The 13,617-nt window shown below is 48.3% G+C and overlaps 1 protein-coding gene and 1 long non-coding RNA gene across 30 annotated transcripts in view; one reads left to right on the top strand and one right to left on the bottom strand.

Annotated features, from left to right (window-relative positions):
* The window catches only part of AFDN (afadin, adherens junction formation factor), a 120,287-nt gene extending 110,742 nt beyond the window's left edge, over positions 1–9,545 (bottom strand). For 24 of the 25 annotated variants that reach the window (XM_084776463.1, XM_084776483.1, XM_084776473.1 and 21 more), the window contains exon 1: positions 9,307–9,545. In XM_084776463.1, the coding sequence (XP_084632589.1) occupies positions 9,307–9,411 (105 nt within the window). In that variant the 5' untranslated portion in view covers positions 9,412–9,545. Of the gene's footprint in view, positions 1–5,205; positions 5,430–9,306 lie in introns of all 25 variants that reach the window. The other variant, XM_084776472.1, reaches the window with a different exon arrangement.
* Positions 8,415–11,638, top strand: LOC311594621. 5 transcript variants are annotated; one of them, XR_014778149.1, is made up of 2 exons: positions 8,415–8,802; positions 10,615–11,638. It is a non-coding gene; the product is annotated as an uncharacterized lncRNA (long non-coding RNA). The 5 variants fall into 5 exon arrangements; XR_014778150.1 differs by lacking the exon at positions 8,415–8,802 and adding an exon at positions 9,635–9,741; XR_014778151.1 differs by lacking the exon at positions 8,415–8,802 and adding an exon at positions 9,752–9,836.
* Positions 11,639–13,617: the final 1,979 nt, after the last annotated feature.

The following is a 13,617-nucleotide window of genomic DNA, read 5'->3' as shown; positions in this document are numbered from 1 at the left end:
CCCTCATTAACAGCGAGTGCGGGAGAGCACGCGTGGAAGGGAATCCAGAGAAGCTCACAGGGACACCTGCACCCTGGTTTTTCTGCTGCCCTACTCACTATACCAAGGAAATGGAAACAACAAAGCATCAAGTGAGTAGGTAACAAAAACTTGGAAAACATAAAAAATAGAATGTTTCTCAGCTCTAGAGAAAAATTAAGTTAAAAATTTTTTAGAAAAATGGATGGAATTAGAATATAAAATGAAGCCAGGCGTGGTGGCACATGCCTTTAATCCCAGTACTCGGGAAGCAGAGGCTGGTGGAGCTCTGTGAGTTTGAGGCCAGCCTGGTCTACATAGCAAGTCCAGGACAGCCAAGGCTACACAGAGAAACCCTGTCTTGAAAAACCAAAACAAACAAAACAAAAAAAGAAGAGTATAAAATGAGGTCAAATACTGTCAGAAAGAGATAAAACATGGGCCAGGTGTGTTGGCGCGTACCTGTAATCTTAGCACTCAGGAGGCAGAGGAAGGTGGATCTCTCTGAGCTCAAGGCCAACCTGGTATACAAAGTAAGTCTGGGACAACCAAGGCTAGACAGAAAAAAAAAGAAAAAAAAAACCACATGTTCTCTCTCAAATGTGGGATCTAGACAAGAATATTCGTACATGTGTACACAAATGTACCCGTGTGTGCATGCAGCATGAAGGAAAGAAAACAAGAGGCCAAATGCGGGGATGAGGAAGGACTGAGTGCATATAATGGACAGAAAGAGATAAAGCTAGCTGTTTTTCTAGAATTAATTCTGTTATGATTTTTGTTTGTTTTGGTGGTGGCTAAATACATATATTGCATTCAATGCTAAAAGTGTAAAAGTCTATGTAAAACCTTGCAGCTTCTGTTTCACATGTTGTCAATTCTATATTAAATTCATTAAGCTGTATAGACTTTGGGTCTGGTTAATCTGGGTATGTAGTATTTACTTATTTGCAAGGAATTTATCTTTTATTTCTATTTTTTAACTATGAAGTTCACTCAAACAAACAGAAAACAACAGGTCTTCAAGCAGAGCACCACTCTACAGACATACCAAGAGAAACAAGCTCTGGTGCAAAGGGCAGCATTTACCTTTTTTTAATGTTGCTTTTTCTATTCTTTTTTAATTTTATTTTTTAAGTTTTCAATTTTTATTTTATTATGTGTACATATTTTATATTTTATGCCTACATGTATATGTACTACATGTGTGAAGTGCATGCAGGGGCCAAACAAGGGGCTCAGATCTCTCCAGCTGATTTCATCTAAGAGCTCTTGAAGCCAAGCAAAGGAGAGGCAGGGGCTGCACTTCTGACAAAGCACAGGCATCACTCCTAACTGACAGAACAGCCGGACAGCAAGCGGACAGACACTGTCTTCCTCGTCATCATCTGGCAACTCAGGATCCTCTGTTTTGCATCAGACCTTAAGTGGTGCTCTCAGGAAGACGTCGTCCTGACCTGGGGACAACCTGTGGCACATTCCTCCCACAGAGCTGGACCCCACCCATGGGGTATGTTCTCAGTCTGATTTCACCTTACCAAAATGCAAACTGGTTTTAAAGACAACACATACGGAGAAAGAAGTGCAAGTCTGTGAAAAAGGTCTGGATCTGCCCATCTAGAGTCAGTTAGCAAACTCCAGCAAGTTCAAAAGGGCAATTAAGTGAAGACAGTTCCACCCAGTCCATTCTGACTATCCAAGGGTAAGAGCAGCGGTGCCAGTCTGTGCCTGTTGGCATGCTGTAATCTACAGCATCCAAGCTAATCCACAGTGTTCAGAATGGTCACCCAACTACAATGCAATGGGATTTACCTAGTAAAGCATCATGTATTTGTGTGTGTGTGTGTGTGTGTGTGTGTGTGTGTGTGTGTGTGCGCACGCGCCAAGTAAGAACATAACAGTATAATCAGTCAATCTCCAAGTCTCTGAATAATTTCATTCCTGACACATGCTTATAAACTGACACATACACACAAACGAGTTATGCAATCTCATATTCTTCAACTTTTAGGCTCAACTTACATTAGAAAACTACTCTCAAGAATTCTGTGCTTATTTTCACGTTATTCACTCTAAATTATGTGATATTCATCACTCACATATGCAAAATTGAGAGTGGATTTTTGTTGTCGTTGTTTTCTAGAACAAAATCCAAGCCAAGGATGGGGAAAGCAACCTGAGGCAGGTAACTTGAGACCAGCAAGCACAGTAAATTGCCCTCACTCTCTCTAGAACTATCTTCAGAGCTCACATTTTTCTGGGTTTTATAGTGTCTGCATGTATGTAATAAGGTATCTTGGGGATAAGGCTTGAATTTAAACATTACATTCATTTAACTTATGTTACACCTTATAAACAGAGCCTACATATAATTCAATACAGTATTTTCGTTGTGCCTGTATTTTTACTACAACCTGTCATATGAGGTCAGATGCTGACTCTTCCACTTGTGGTGGCATATTAACATTCAGACTGTTCTGGAATCTGCAGCATTTTGGACTTTGGATTTCAAATTGAGTGGAGAACTTAAGGAAACTGTGCTCATGAATGAAGAACGTCCAGTCTTGATAATGTGCATGCCTGCCGTCAGCTCACAGGTCTAGAGACACCAGGAGCAGCCTACCCCAGAATGTCCAGACCTTATCGGAATGTCAGTGCTAACAAACACTTACCCTATCCAGAACTGATAAAAATCAATGTACATGCTCTACAGACTACAAGTATTCAATTCATCCACAACTTAACAATAAAACTGTTTCTTAAGCTCCCACCGACCTGGTATCTTAATGTGATGCCCCATGTTTTTTTTTTTTTCAAAATGAAAGTCTACTTCTACTTATACTCTACTGTTGTCATTTACTCACAATTAAAATTCCATAAAAATCTACAGCTACAAGCCGGGCGTGGTGGCGCACGCCTTTAATCTCAGCACTCGGGAGGCAGAGGCAGGCGGAGCGCTGTGAGTTCGAGGCCAGCCTGGACTACAAAGTGAGTCTAGGACAGCCAAGACTACACAGAGAAACCCTGTCTTGAAAAACCAAAAAAAAAAAAAAATCTACAGCTACATAATTTATGTTCCACATCAGGCAGTGGTAGTGCACACCTTTAATCCCAGCACTCAGAAGACGGAGGCAGGTGGATCTCTGTGAGTTCAAGGCCAGCTTGGTCTTCAGAGTCAGTCCCAGGGCATCCAGAGCTACACAGAGAAAACCTGTCTCGAAAAAACAAAACAAAAAGCAAAAAACAAACAAAAAAATCTACAATAAAATTTATATATTCCACTGGGCCAACAAATTACATAAAGTATTCTCATTGGCATAGAAAATCAAATTAAGTCTGGTCTAAGTGAAGCAGCCATCACTAACACCAGCGCTGTATCTAGGTTGCCAGGGGCAAGTAAAGACTCCACTCAGTGACTGCTACAGAGCAGACTGCAAACTCACCACCAACCACGCACCCAGAAAATAAGGAGCTACAGAAACCATTCACAAAACAGTTCACTGTCCATGCTGAAGTGAAGAAATGCTGTCATTGTAGGCTAAGTCCTGTGGCCTCTGTGAAATTAGACTCTACCAGATGTCAGTTTCTAATTCTCAAACTCCCCTCCTAGCATATAGCATGGAAAATCGCTCAGGACATCAGGACAGACCTGTGCTCCCAGAGAGCAGCTATTGGGGAATGTTTGCAGGAGGCAAGTGACACCGGCCTGCTTGGTCTCCTATGCCAAACCTGTAGCCATTATACCAAAAGTTAACCAGCTAGCATGTTGCAGAATAGAATTTTATTTATTTATTTACTTATTTTGAGACAGGGTCTCTCTGTTTAACCTTAGCTGTCCTGGACTCACTTTGTAGACCAGGCTGGCCTCGAACTCACAGCGATCCGCCTGCCTCTGCCTCCCGAGTGCTGAGATTACTGGCATGCGCCACCACATCTGTCTGAGAATAGAATTTTAAAACGGCTACCATGGGAAACGTTTCCATGTTAAAATTATTTTTCTCTTGTTCCTACTATCAGTTGTTCTGATTTCTGCCCCCATGGAGTCACAAAGTACCTAAGTATATGTTTGATAGTGAAAAAATGGGGAACACAAATCAGGCATTCTCAGGTCTCCTACTTCCACTTGTGTGTAAATTTCAAACAGAACTGTGGAGTATAAAGTCAAATGTTCATGAAAACAAGTTTCAGCAGTTCAACCATCTAACAATTACAAATTGGCCTTGTAGAGTTATTTTAATTCAGAACATGACTGCTGGGCAAGAGACACATGCAGAGACCTAGGTTGTGTGTGATCTGGCTGGAACAGAAGCAAGCCTTTAATCCAGGAGACAGAAGCGAGCAGAGCTGAGCTCAAGGCCAGCCCGGGGATACAGAGCAACCTTCAGGTAAGGAAAAGCTTGGGTCCAGGCGTGGTGGTACATGCTTTTAATCTCAACAACGAAGGTAAAGTTGGTTTGTAGAGGGAAGCACCCATGTTTGGGAGTGATGTCTAAGGGAATGACAGAAAAAAGTAGTAAGTCAGAGAAAGATTTGCCAGAACAGGGTAAGCCCAATTGGGGTGAGGGGGACCGTTTTGCCATGGAGACTTTTACAGAGAGAGGCTGGATGCAAGAACAAGCCAGACCCAGGTGAAGGCACGCCAGCCAGAGGACGAGGAGGAGCCGGGAGACTGGAGCAGACTGGTGAGGCCAGGCAGAGCAGTTCAGAGGCTGAGAGAAGCCAGACTGTCTAAGTCAGCTGGGGGAGGAGTTTGAGCCAGAGCAGCTGAGCTGAACCTGCCAGCCCAGAGCTCAGTGAGAACAAGCAAGGGTGAGCTTACTCAGCAGCAAGTCTCTGAAGCTGAAAACGTTCTGGGCCTAGGTGAGAGTGTACAGAGACAAGAAGCTTCCGGGACTAGGCCTAGGTGAGCAGATAGAGGCAGCAATTCTTCAAGACAACAACCGAATAGTCAAATATAAGTTCCTTTTACATAACCTGCCAAACAATTTCTGGATAATGCCATCATCTGAAATTGTTTTAAGTAAGTAAATTTCTTATTGAATAAGGGAGGGGGAAAGTATCCAAACATTAGACAAGAGCTTTATAAACACAAATTTTAATCAGTTATTATGGGACAAAGACTTTAAGAATTCTAGCACTCAGTGAAGATCAGTAAGTTACAGAGGAAAGGAAGCCACGCATGCTCACCTATAACCTTAGCACTGCGGCTGGGGCAGGAGTCACTAGCTGCAGGCCTGTCTGATCTACTCACGGAGACTATGTCTCAAACAGTAACAGCAGTCACTGGGCTTCATGGCGCACGCCTTTAATCCCAGCGCTTGGGAGGAAGAGGCAAGTGAATCTCTGTGAAGTTGACGCCAGCCTGGTCTATAAGTGAGTTGTAGGACAGCCAGGGTTCTAACAGAGAAATTCTGTCGAAAGAAAGAAAGAAAGAGAAGGGAAGGGAAGGGAAGGAAGAAAGAACAAGGTGGCTGTAAATATTAAATCCCATCAGTAACAACCATCTATTTCATTTGCAGTCACAGGAAAGTTTTTCATCAGTACCAATACTTAAACTACAACTGTTACCTTCAAAATTTCCAAACATAAATAGGTTGCATGACAAAGCATCATTGCAACCTAAGTGTCAGTCTAGAATACATATGTAGCTATAATAAGCTATGCAATTACCGCCTCTTCACTTCAACACTTCCTAGTCCACCTCTGATGGCAATCTCCGAGTTATTTTTTGCACACATCTTTTAGGTAATATCACCACATGACTTCTCAAGATTAAGCAAGGAGTTAGAATAAACCATGCTCACCTATAATAAAGTACATTCAGGAGTACACACAATCTGGGTTATTTTTCCCCCAGAAGCAAAAAGGCCAACAATGAACTAAAAGTACCTCACAAAGCTAAAATGTCAGTTTATCAGCACAGCCTTTATGCAAAAGTGAGGGTAAAACAAATCTTTAGTGTGTGAACAATTTTCAGTGAACTTTTACACGGCACCTATGCCGTGATTTGCCAGGAATAAAGGCAAACACAAAGTAAACCACATTCAGTATTTTCTTTATGTTTATTCAGTACCAATTGTGACGGCAATTTTGCAAGAATAAATCTTTAAATTCTTGCCTTTGTGTAAAGAAAGGGAGAAAACCCAGTAATTCTGACAAGGTGTGTGACTGGAGAAATCTTCCTCTGAAAAGGTAGTGGGATATTCAAAAGATTTGAAGGGGCACTCTACCATTATAACTCACTAGAAATCCCTAAACAAATAAAGCCCTAATTTAAAAAGGAAATAGAGTCCCAAAATGCTTTGAGAAACATGTTTATTAATTTTTATAGTTGTCAAGCTATTAACTCAGCTTACCGTCACTCTCCCAATCATAAAATGTTCACATTCTGTTTAGATCGTTGACTCTTATTTTCACAAAGTTCACAAGATTCCAGGACCCAAATAAGGGAAAGATAGGAAAATACTCAACAGCAACTTGCTTACTCCTTGAACATTTTCCCATTTACACAAAAATGTGAACATGAAAAAAAATGCAAACTTAACCAGGATGATGCCAAAACATATTCTAATTTCCTTTAAGAGTAAATATAGTCAAAGTTAATCATCTTGCTAAATATAGAAAGCCAAGAATTATCACTGGTTATCAAAGCTGCCAGATACAAGCAAGTCACAGATGACTAATGGAGCTGAAAGTGTGGCAATAGATACTGAACGTTGTACCAAAAACAAACAAACAAAACTCACACTCTTACAAACCTATGTAAAGATTGCCCAGTTGAGCAGTACAAGGCTGGAGTCCTCCACTTCGCAGTCAATCTCTGCAACGCTCACTGAAAACCTAACAGGGGCTGAATAATACTTATCCTCTCATAGAAAACTCCTGGTTTGTTATCGGCCAAGTGGAATAAAAAGCGAACATTAGATGGTAAAATCGTCTTCAGAGGCAGCCTTGACCAAGCCGGCTGAAACCACTGGCTTAGACTGTTGCTTCAGAGAACTAAGTTTACTGTCATGTGGCATGCTCAACATAAAGCTCTCCTCAAACACAAGAGCAGGGTGATTTTGACAGGATCCAAAGAGTCTCTAAAAAAACAACATATAAAATGTGGGCTGGCCATTGCAGACAACCAAGAAAAATTACATTAGATGCTTTTTGAAAAAAAATGTTTTCATTATGAAAGGCTGTCAATTAGTCATTTCTAAAAATAGAAATGTTCAGATGTGAGGGTAATGAAGCATGAAAAAGATTGATTATTTATTTATTTATGTATTTATGTATGTATGTATTTATTTATTGGTTTTCGAGACAGGGTTTCTCTGTGTGTAGCCTTGGCTGTCCTGGACTCACTTTTTAGACAAGCCTGGCCTCGAACTCACAGCGATCCATCTGCATCTGCCTCTGCCTGCGCCTCTGCCTTTGCCTCCTGAGTGCTAGGATTAAAGCCCACAGCACCCAGCTCAGTTTTAAGTCCTTTAATTTTTCTCATTGTCTACACAACTCCTCACCAGCAGAACAACTGGGGAAGAGAAGCTTCCCCCAAAAGATGCCAACTTTAATAACTGTTCATATCTCCAAGAGGATAGATAAAAGTTTCAACTGAATGCTTACAAAATAAAATCCAATTAAATCAAATATATTTAATTTGGAATCTTTTAAAACTAACGCCTTAATTTAAGACTAAAACAATATTAAGCTGAACATCACTTCTCAACTGAAAACACTTCTTAGCCAGAATTAAGAACTCTGGAAAAAAAGGGGGTGGGGGGAGTGAATTGACATGACCAACAATATTTTGCCTCCAAATTTTATCCTGCAGTTAAAAAAAAAAAACAAGCTAATTTACTGAAAGTCAAGATAATATTGGAACTAAGCTACTCGACGGGTCCTTTCTAAAGAATCGCTAGTAAGTCTATGAATGAGCACTAACTACACAGCAACTGTGCTTACTAAAACGCAACTCGTAAAACCATTACAGAAGATGAATTATGAATCAGGAGTAACTTGACATCGGTGTTCAAACTGGCAACCTGAACCTAATAATTTACCTCAGCTTGTCAAGTTGGGCCCCAGAGGAAGGGCTCAAAGTAGGTCAAGTGTGCGCACAAGAAGGTGAGAGAGAAGAAAAGGGGGAGCCTGCCTTCCTCCACGGGCAAAAAGAAGTCCAAAGGGTGAAAAGCCAAGCACGAAAGAGACTCCATTCGAGACTGCAGTCTACCGAAGGTTCCCGCGGCTGCGTCTTAGCAGGCACCTCTTGCAAGAAATCAGAAACTAGGGCTGTTTCCTGACCCGGCACAAATCCCGGGTAGAGGTGTGGGTCAGGCACAGTGTCCGCCCAGCCACGACTTAACGGCCCGGCGTCCGTCCGCACAGGCACTCATGGTACTAACCGGCTGGATACTGGCCCTCACCCACCCCACCCCCAAAACCGTCCGGTACGCTCCCCGCAGCTCGGTTAGGAGCTGCCACTGCACCGGGGCTGGAGCAGGGCTTCTCCCCGTCGGTCCGATGCCCGCCACGGCGCCCCGGGGCTCAGACGGCCGCGGGCACTGGCCGGTCACGTGCCTGGGCGGGGGGGAGGGGGGGGGACCGAGACCCGCGTCGGGGCACTAGGAAGACGCCATCAAAGGACCCGGCCGCGATGAGCACACGACCGCCCCGGGGCCCCGTGGGCCACCCCCTCAAAGGGGAGGCCGCCCCCCCCGGCCTGGAGTGGGCCGCGCCGGGGACTGGGGACGAGGAGGGGGGCCGGTGCACCGCCAGGGCGGGGGCCGGGAGGCACAGGTGGGTTGTGTGGGTACAGGTGGGCGGCCAGGTGCAGTCCCGTGGGGTCTGAGGACGCTGGGAAGGGTCCCGGTGACACGGGGGGTGGGGGGGCTGAGGACACACGTGGGTGGCTAGGCGGGGGGTTCCCAGTGACACGAGTGCGTGTCCAGGTGCGTCCTCGCCCCCCCCCGGGGCGCAGGTGGCCAGCCCGCCCGCAGCGCAGGCCACCGAGCAGCCTCAGACCCCGCCCGGGCGGCGAGGCGCCGCAAGAAGCGACAAGGACGACCGCCCCTAGGGACCCTGCCGGCCCGCACGGTGGGCGGAGGCCGAGGGGACAGGGCCGCGGGCGAGGGCGGGTCCGCGGTCTGGCGGGCGGGCGGGAGGGAAGAAGGGAGGGCCGGCGGGGGAGGGGCGGCCGGCCGCGGGACCCCACCGCGCTCTGCCTCCCGCGGCCTCCGCGCCGCCGGCCCCGCGCGCGCCCCCAACCCCTCACGCCCCGGCGGCGGCGGCGCCGCTCCTCACCTCGGTCGGCTGGCTGATCTCGAACAGGTCCAGCCGGTTGGCGTTCCAATGGTGAATGATGTCGGCCAGCTTCCGCCGTTCTTCGTCGCGGCCGCCCGCCGACATGGTCGCGGCCGCTCCTCCCTCCCCCACGGTCGGCCGGGGCCGGAACAGCGCAGGCCGCCTCGCCGCCGCCGCCGCCGCCGCGCGTCCTCCGCCGGGCTCGGCCCGCGTCCGGCCCGCGCCGCCTCAGCCCGCCTCAGCCGCGGCCGGTGCGCCGAGCGCCGCCCCCCTGCTCGCCCGCCGGCCCGCCGTGCGCGCCCGCCGCCGTGCGCGTCCCCGCCGTGCGCGCGCGCGCGACCCGCGCACCTCCGCGCCGCTCCGCTAGGTGCTGCTGCGTGGCCGCGCGTCCCCGGGGAAGGACGGGGCGCGCCGGGAGTCCGCGGGGGGCGCTCGGTGCGGCGGTCGCGACTCGTGGGGTGGGGGGTAGGGGTCCTCGCGCCGGCGCAGCTCCTCACCGGAGCCACTCGGTCCGCCCCGGGCCGGCTGAGGTGTGGCGGGCGTCCCGATGGGCGGGGCGGGCCCTGGGAGCTGCGGAGCCGGGTGGACAGGTGGGCGTGGGCAGCGCTGCCCGCGGAACCGGCCGGCCGGCCGTCCCGCCGCGGCCCTGACCCCTGGGGTGCGCTGGCTGCTGGGGTCAGATCCGAGCTGGCCTTTCTCCCGAGGAAAGATAAATTATTATGCTTGTGTGTGAGCGTGTCAGGGCAAATGTTTTCCAAGTCCTCCTCCGGCCCCCGGTGCTGGTTGAATCCCCCGCATTCCTCAGCCCCGGGCGGGGAGCGGCGGAGGCCTTTGTGTCTCCCGGGAGCGCACGCCACCTCGGAGGAGACAGCGAACCAGAGTTAAAGAACAGGGAGAGACATTAGCGTGAGTTTTTTTTTGGTTTTTGTCTTGTGGGTTTTTTTGTTTGTTTATTTAATCTTTTAAAGCGTCCCTTGAACCTAGAAACGTAAAAATTAGCTTCAACAGCAAATGTTGTGGGCTTTAAAGGGGTTGTTTCTTTGTCTTCTTCATTGTCTCTTCCGTGCCAAAAATATTTGTTCGCTGGAGAATAAACACATCCGAAAAAAATGTCATCCAGGTAAAATTGGTGGCTGGCATTCTCAATGGCGTGCCCAAAGGAAAGCTTTCACCGAAGCTGAGAGAGAGCAGTAGTGCGCTGCATTTGACACGCCCTCTTTTTTTTTGCCGTCGCCCTTGAACAGTGTAAAGACATGTTGTTGCTGTTGTTGTTGTTTCTGTCTACCAGTTGGATTTCTTCTTTTGTAGGAAAGAAGGGCATCTTCCCTCCAGCCCGGCTTTGTCTCCTTTTCTCCAAGACTGCACCAGCGCAGCAGCGCTGCATAAGGAAGCTTTTCAGCAGAGGAGCCTGGTGTTGAACTCGTGCCATGGGGAATGAATTCTTCAGGAGACCCCTCGGCCTCTTCTGGACGTTAAAGAGGGTCGATTGGCAAAAAAGCATATGTGTGTGAATGCATCTTCCTGTCCTACCATCCTGTTCCTTTGTGCCTTTAAGTTCTGCTTCTGTGTGGACTTGTGTGGTTTTTTTTTGTTTGTTTGTTTTGGGTTTTATTTGCTTATTTATTTTACTGTGTGTTTTTTTTTTTAACTGTGATGCGATCCCCAGTGGCAGTGCAGCTCAGGACCCTTGCTAGCTTCCAAACACATAGTTCCCACCGATAGCCACAGTGTAAACTGATTTTTGACAGTAAGAGCTTTACTCCTGCTGAAAAAACACTGGCTCATACAGAATTCGTTTGGGAAGATAGCAGTTAGACAACTAATGCCCACAGCACTGTGTTGCTAAAGGAAAATTTCAGTATTGCTAGAAATCAAGTGTGTACTCTCTTTATTGTTGTTTTTATGAGGGAAAAATATGTTTGTAGGGCTTATAGATGCCTCTAAAGCATGGTCAGTCATCCTTGGTTTCTGGTTCACCTGAAAGCTCCATCTGTGTCATCGTGAGCAGTGAATCAGTTCCCTAACTGTAAGGCCTAGTAAGTCGTTCACGTATTGATAAAGGCTTAGAAGCGACTTGGAATCCACAGAATACCTGTGATTCTCTCACAATCACAAATGCTATTATGAACTATTATGTGTTAAGCCAAGAAAAGGTTTAGGCTGACCCATTCTTCCACTAATTGTCATTGTTTGAGACATAAAGATAAGTGGGGAGTGATAGCCCAGGCCTGTATTCCAAGAATAGGGAGGCAGGGGCAGGAAGATCAGGAGTTCAAGGTCATCCTTTATAGTAAAATACAAGCTAAATAAAAAGGAAAGAGCGCCAAAATAATGTTCTGAGTCACATGTTGTGATATTCTATATAAAAACAGAAAGACAGTCATGGTAGCACAACGTACAGCCTAAGTGTGAGGGTAGCACAATCTACAGCCTGAGTGTGGGGGTCGCACGATGGACAGCCTGAGTGTGGGGGTAGCACGATGGACAGCCTGAGTGTGAGGGAAGCACGATGGACAGCCTGAGTGTGAGGGTAGTGTAATATACAGCCTGAGTGTGGGGGTAGCACGATGAACAGCCTGAGTGTGGGGGTAGCACGATGGACAGCCTGAGTGTGAGGGTAGCACGATGGACAGCCTGAGTGTGGGGATAGCACGATGGACAGCCTGAGTGTGAGGGTAGTGTAATATACAGCCTAAGTGTGGGGATAGCACGATGGACAGCCTGAGTGTGGGGGTAGCACGATGGACAGCCTGAGTGTGAGGGAAGCACGATGGACAGCCTGAGTGTGGGGTAGTGTAATGTACAGCCTGAGTGTGGGGGTAGCACGATGGACAGCCTGAGTGTGAGGGTAGCACGATGTACAGCCTGAGTGTGGGGGTAGCACGATGGACAGCCTGAGTGTGGGGGTAGCACGATGGACAGCCTGAGTGTGGGGGTAGCACGATGGACAGCCTGAGTGTGGGGGTAGCACGATGGACAGCCTGAGTGTGAGGGTAGCATGATGGACAGCCTGAGTATGAGGGTAGCACAATGTACAGCCTGAGTGTGAGGGAAGCACGATGGACACCCTGAGTGTGGGGTAGTGTAATGTACAGCCTGAGTGTGGGGGTAGCACGATGGACAGCCTGAGTGTGGGGGTAGCACGATGGACAGCCTGAGTGTGGGGGTAGCACGATGGACAGCCTGAGTGTGGGGGTAGCACGATGGACAGCCTGAGTGTGGGGGTAGCACGATGTACAGCCTGAGTGTGAGGGAAGCACGATGGACAGCCTGAGTGTGAGGGTAGCACGATGGACAGCCTGAGTGTGAGGGTAGTGTAATATACAGCCTGAGTGTGGGGGTAGCACGATGGACAGCCTGAGTGTGGGGGTAGCACAATGTACAGCCTGAGTGTGAGGGTAGCGCACGATGGACAGCCTGAGTGTGGGGGTAGCACGATGGACAGCCTGAGTGTGAGGGTAGCACGATGGACAGCCTGAGTGTGGGGGTAGCACGATGTACAGCCTGAGTGTGGGGGTAGCACGATGTACAGCCTGAGTGTGGGGGTAGCACGATGTACAGCCTGAGTGTGGGGGTAGCACGATGTACAGCCTGAGTGTGGGGGTAGCACGATGGACAGACAGCCTGAGTGTGGGGGTAGCACGATGGACAGCCTGAGTGTGAGGGTAGCACGATGGACAGACAGCCTGAGTGTGGGGGTAGCACGATGGACAGCCTGAGTGTGAGGGTAGCACGATGTACAGCCTGAGTGTGGGGGTAGCACGATGGACAGCCTGAGTGTGGGGGTAGCACGATGGACAGCCTGAGTGTGAGGGTAGCACGATGGACAGCCTGAGTGTGGGGGTAGCACGATGGACAGCCTGAGTGTGGGGGTAGCACGATGGACAGCCTGAGTGTGGGGGTAGCACGATGGACAGCCTGAGTGTGGGGGTAGCACGATGGACAGCCTGAGTGTGAGGGTAGCCCAATGTACAGCCTGAGTGTGGGGGTAGCACGATGGACAGCCTGAGTGTGAGGGTAGCCCAATGTACAGCCTGAGTGTGGGGGTAGCACAATATACAGCTTGAGTCTGCGGGGGACAGGCGCTTAGGCTGGGAGACTGTGAGCTCCAGGCTAAGGGTTCACTGAGGCTGCATCAGTGGTGCAGAAGTTTCTAAATGCATGAGACCCTAGGTTCTGTCACCAGTGTCATAAAAAAGAAGAGATACGCAAATGTCGTGTAAAAATAAAATCCTGATTGTTTTTGGTTCATAAGCATGGTGACTGTTCATGCATGACAGCATGGTATAGAAAAGGAAGAAAAAACCTAAA

This window comes from Acomys minous (genome assembly GCF_964271855.1).
Source record: "Acomys minous genome assembly, chromosome: 3".
In the NCBI taxonomy this organism is placed as follows: Eukaryota; Metazoa; Chordata; class Mammalia; order Rodentia; family Muridae; genus Acomys; species Acomys minous.
Note: the sequence above shows the minus strand (reverse complement) of the source record. Positions and strands in the feature narration are given on the sequence as shown.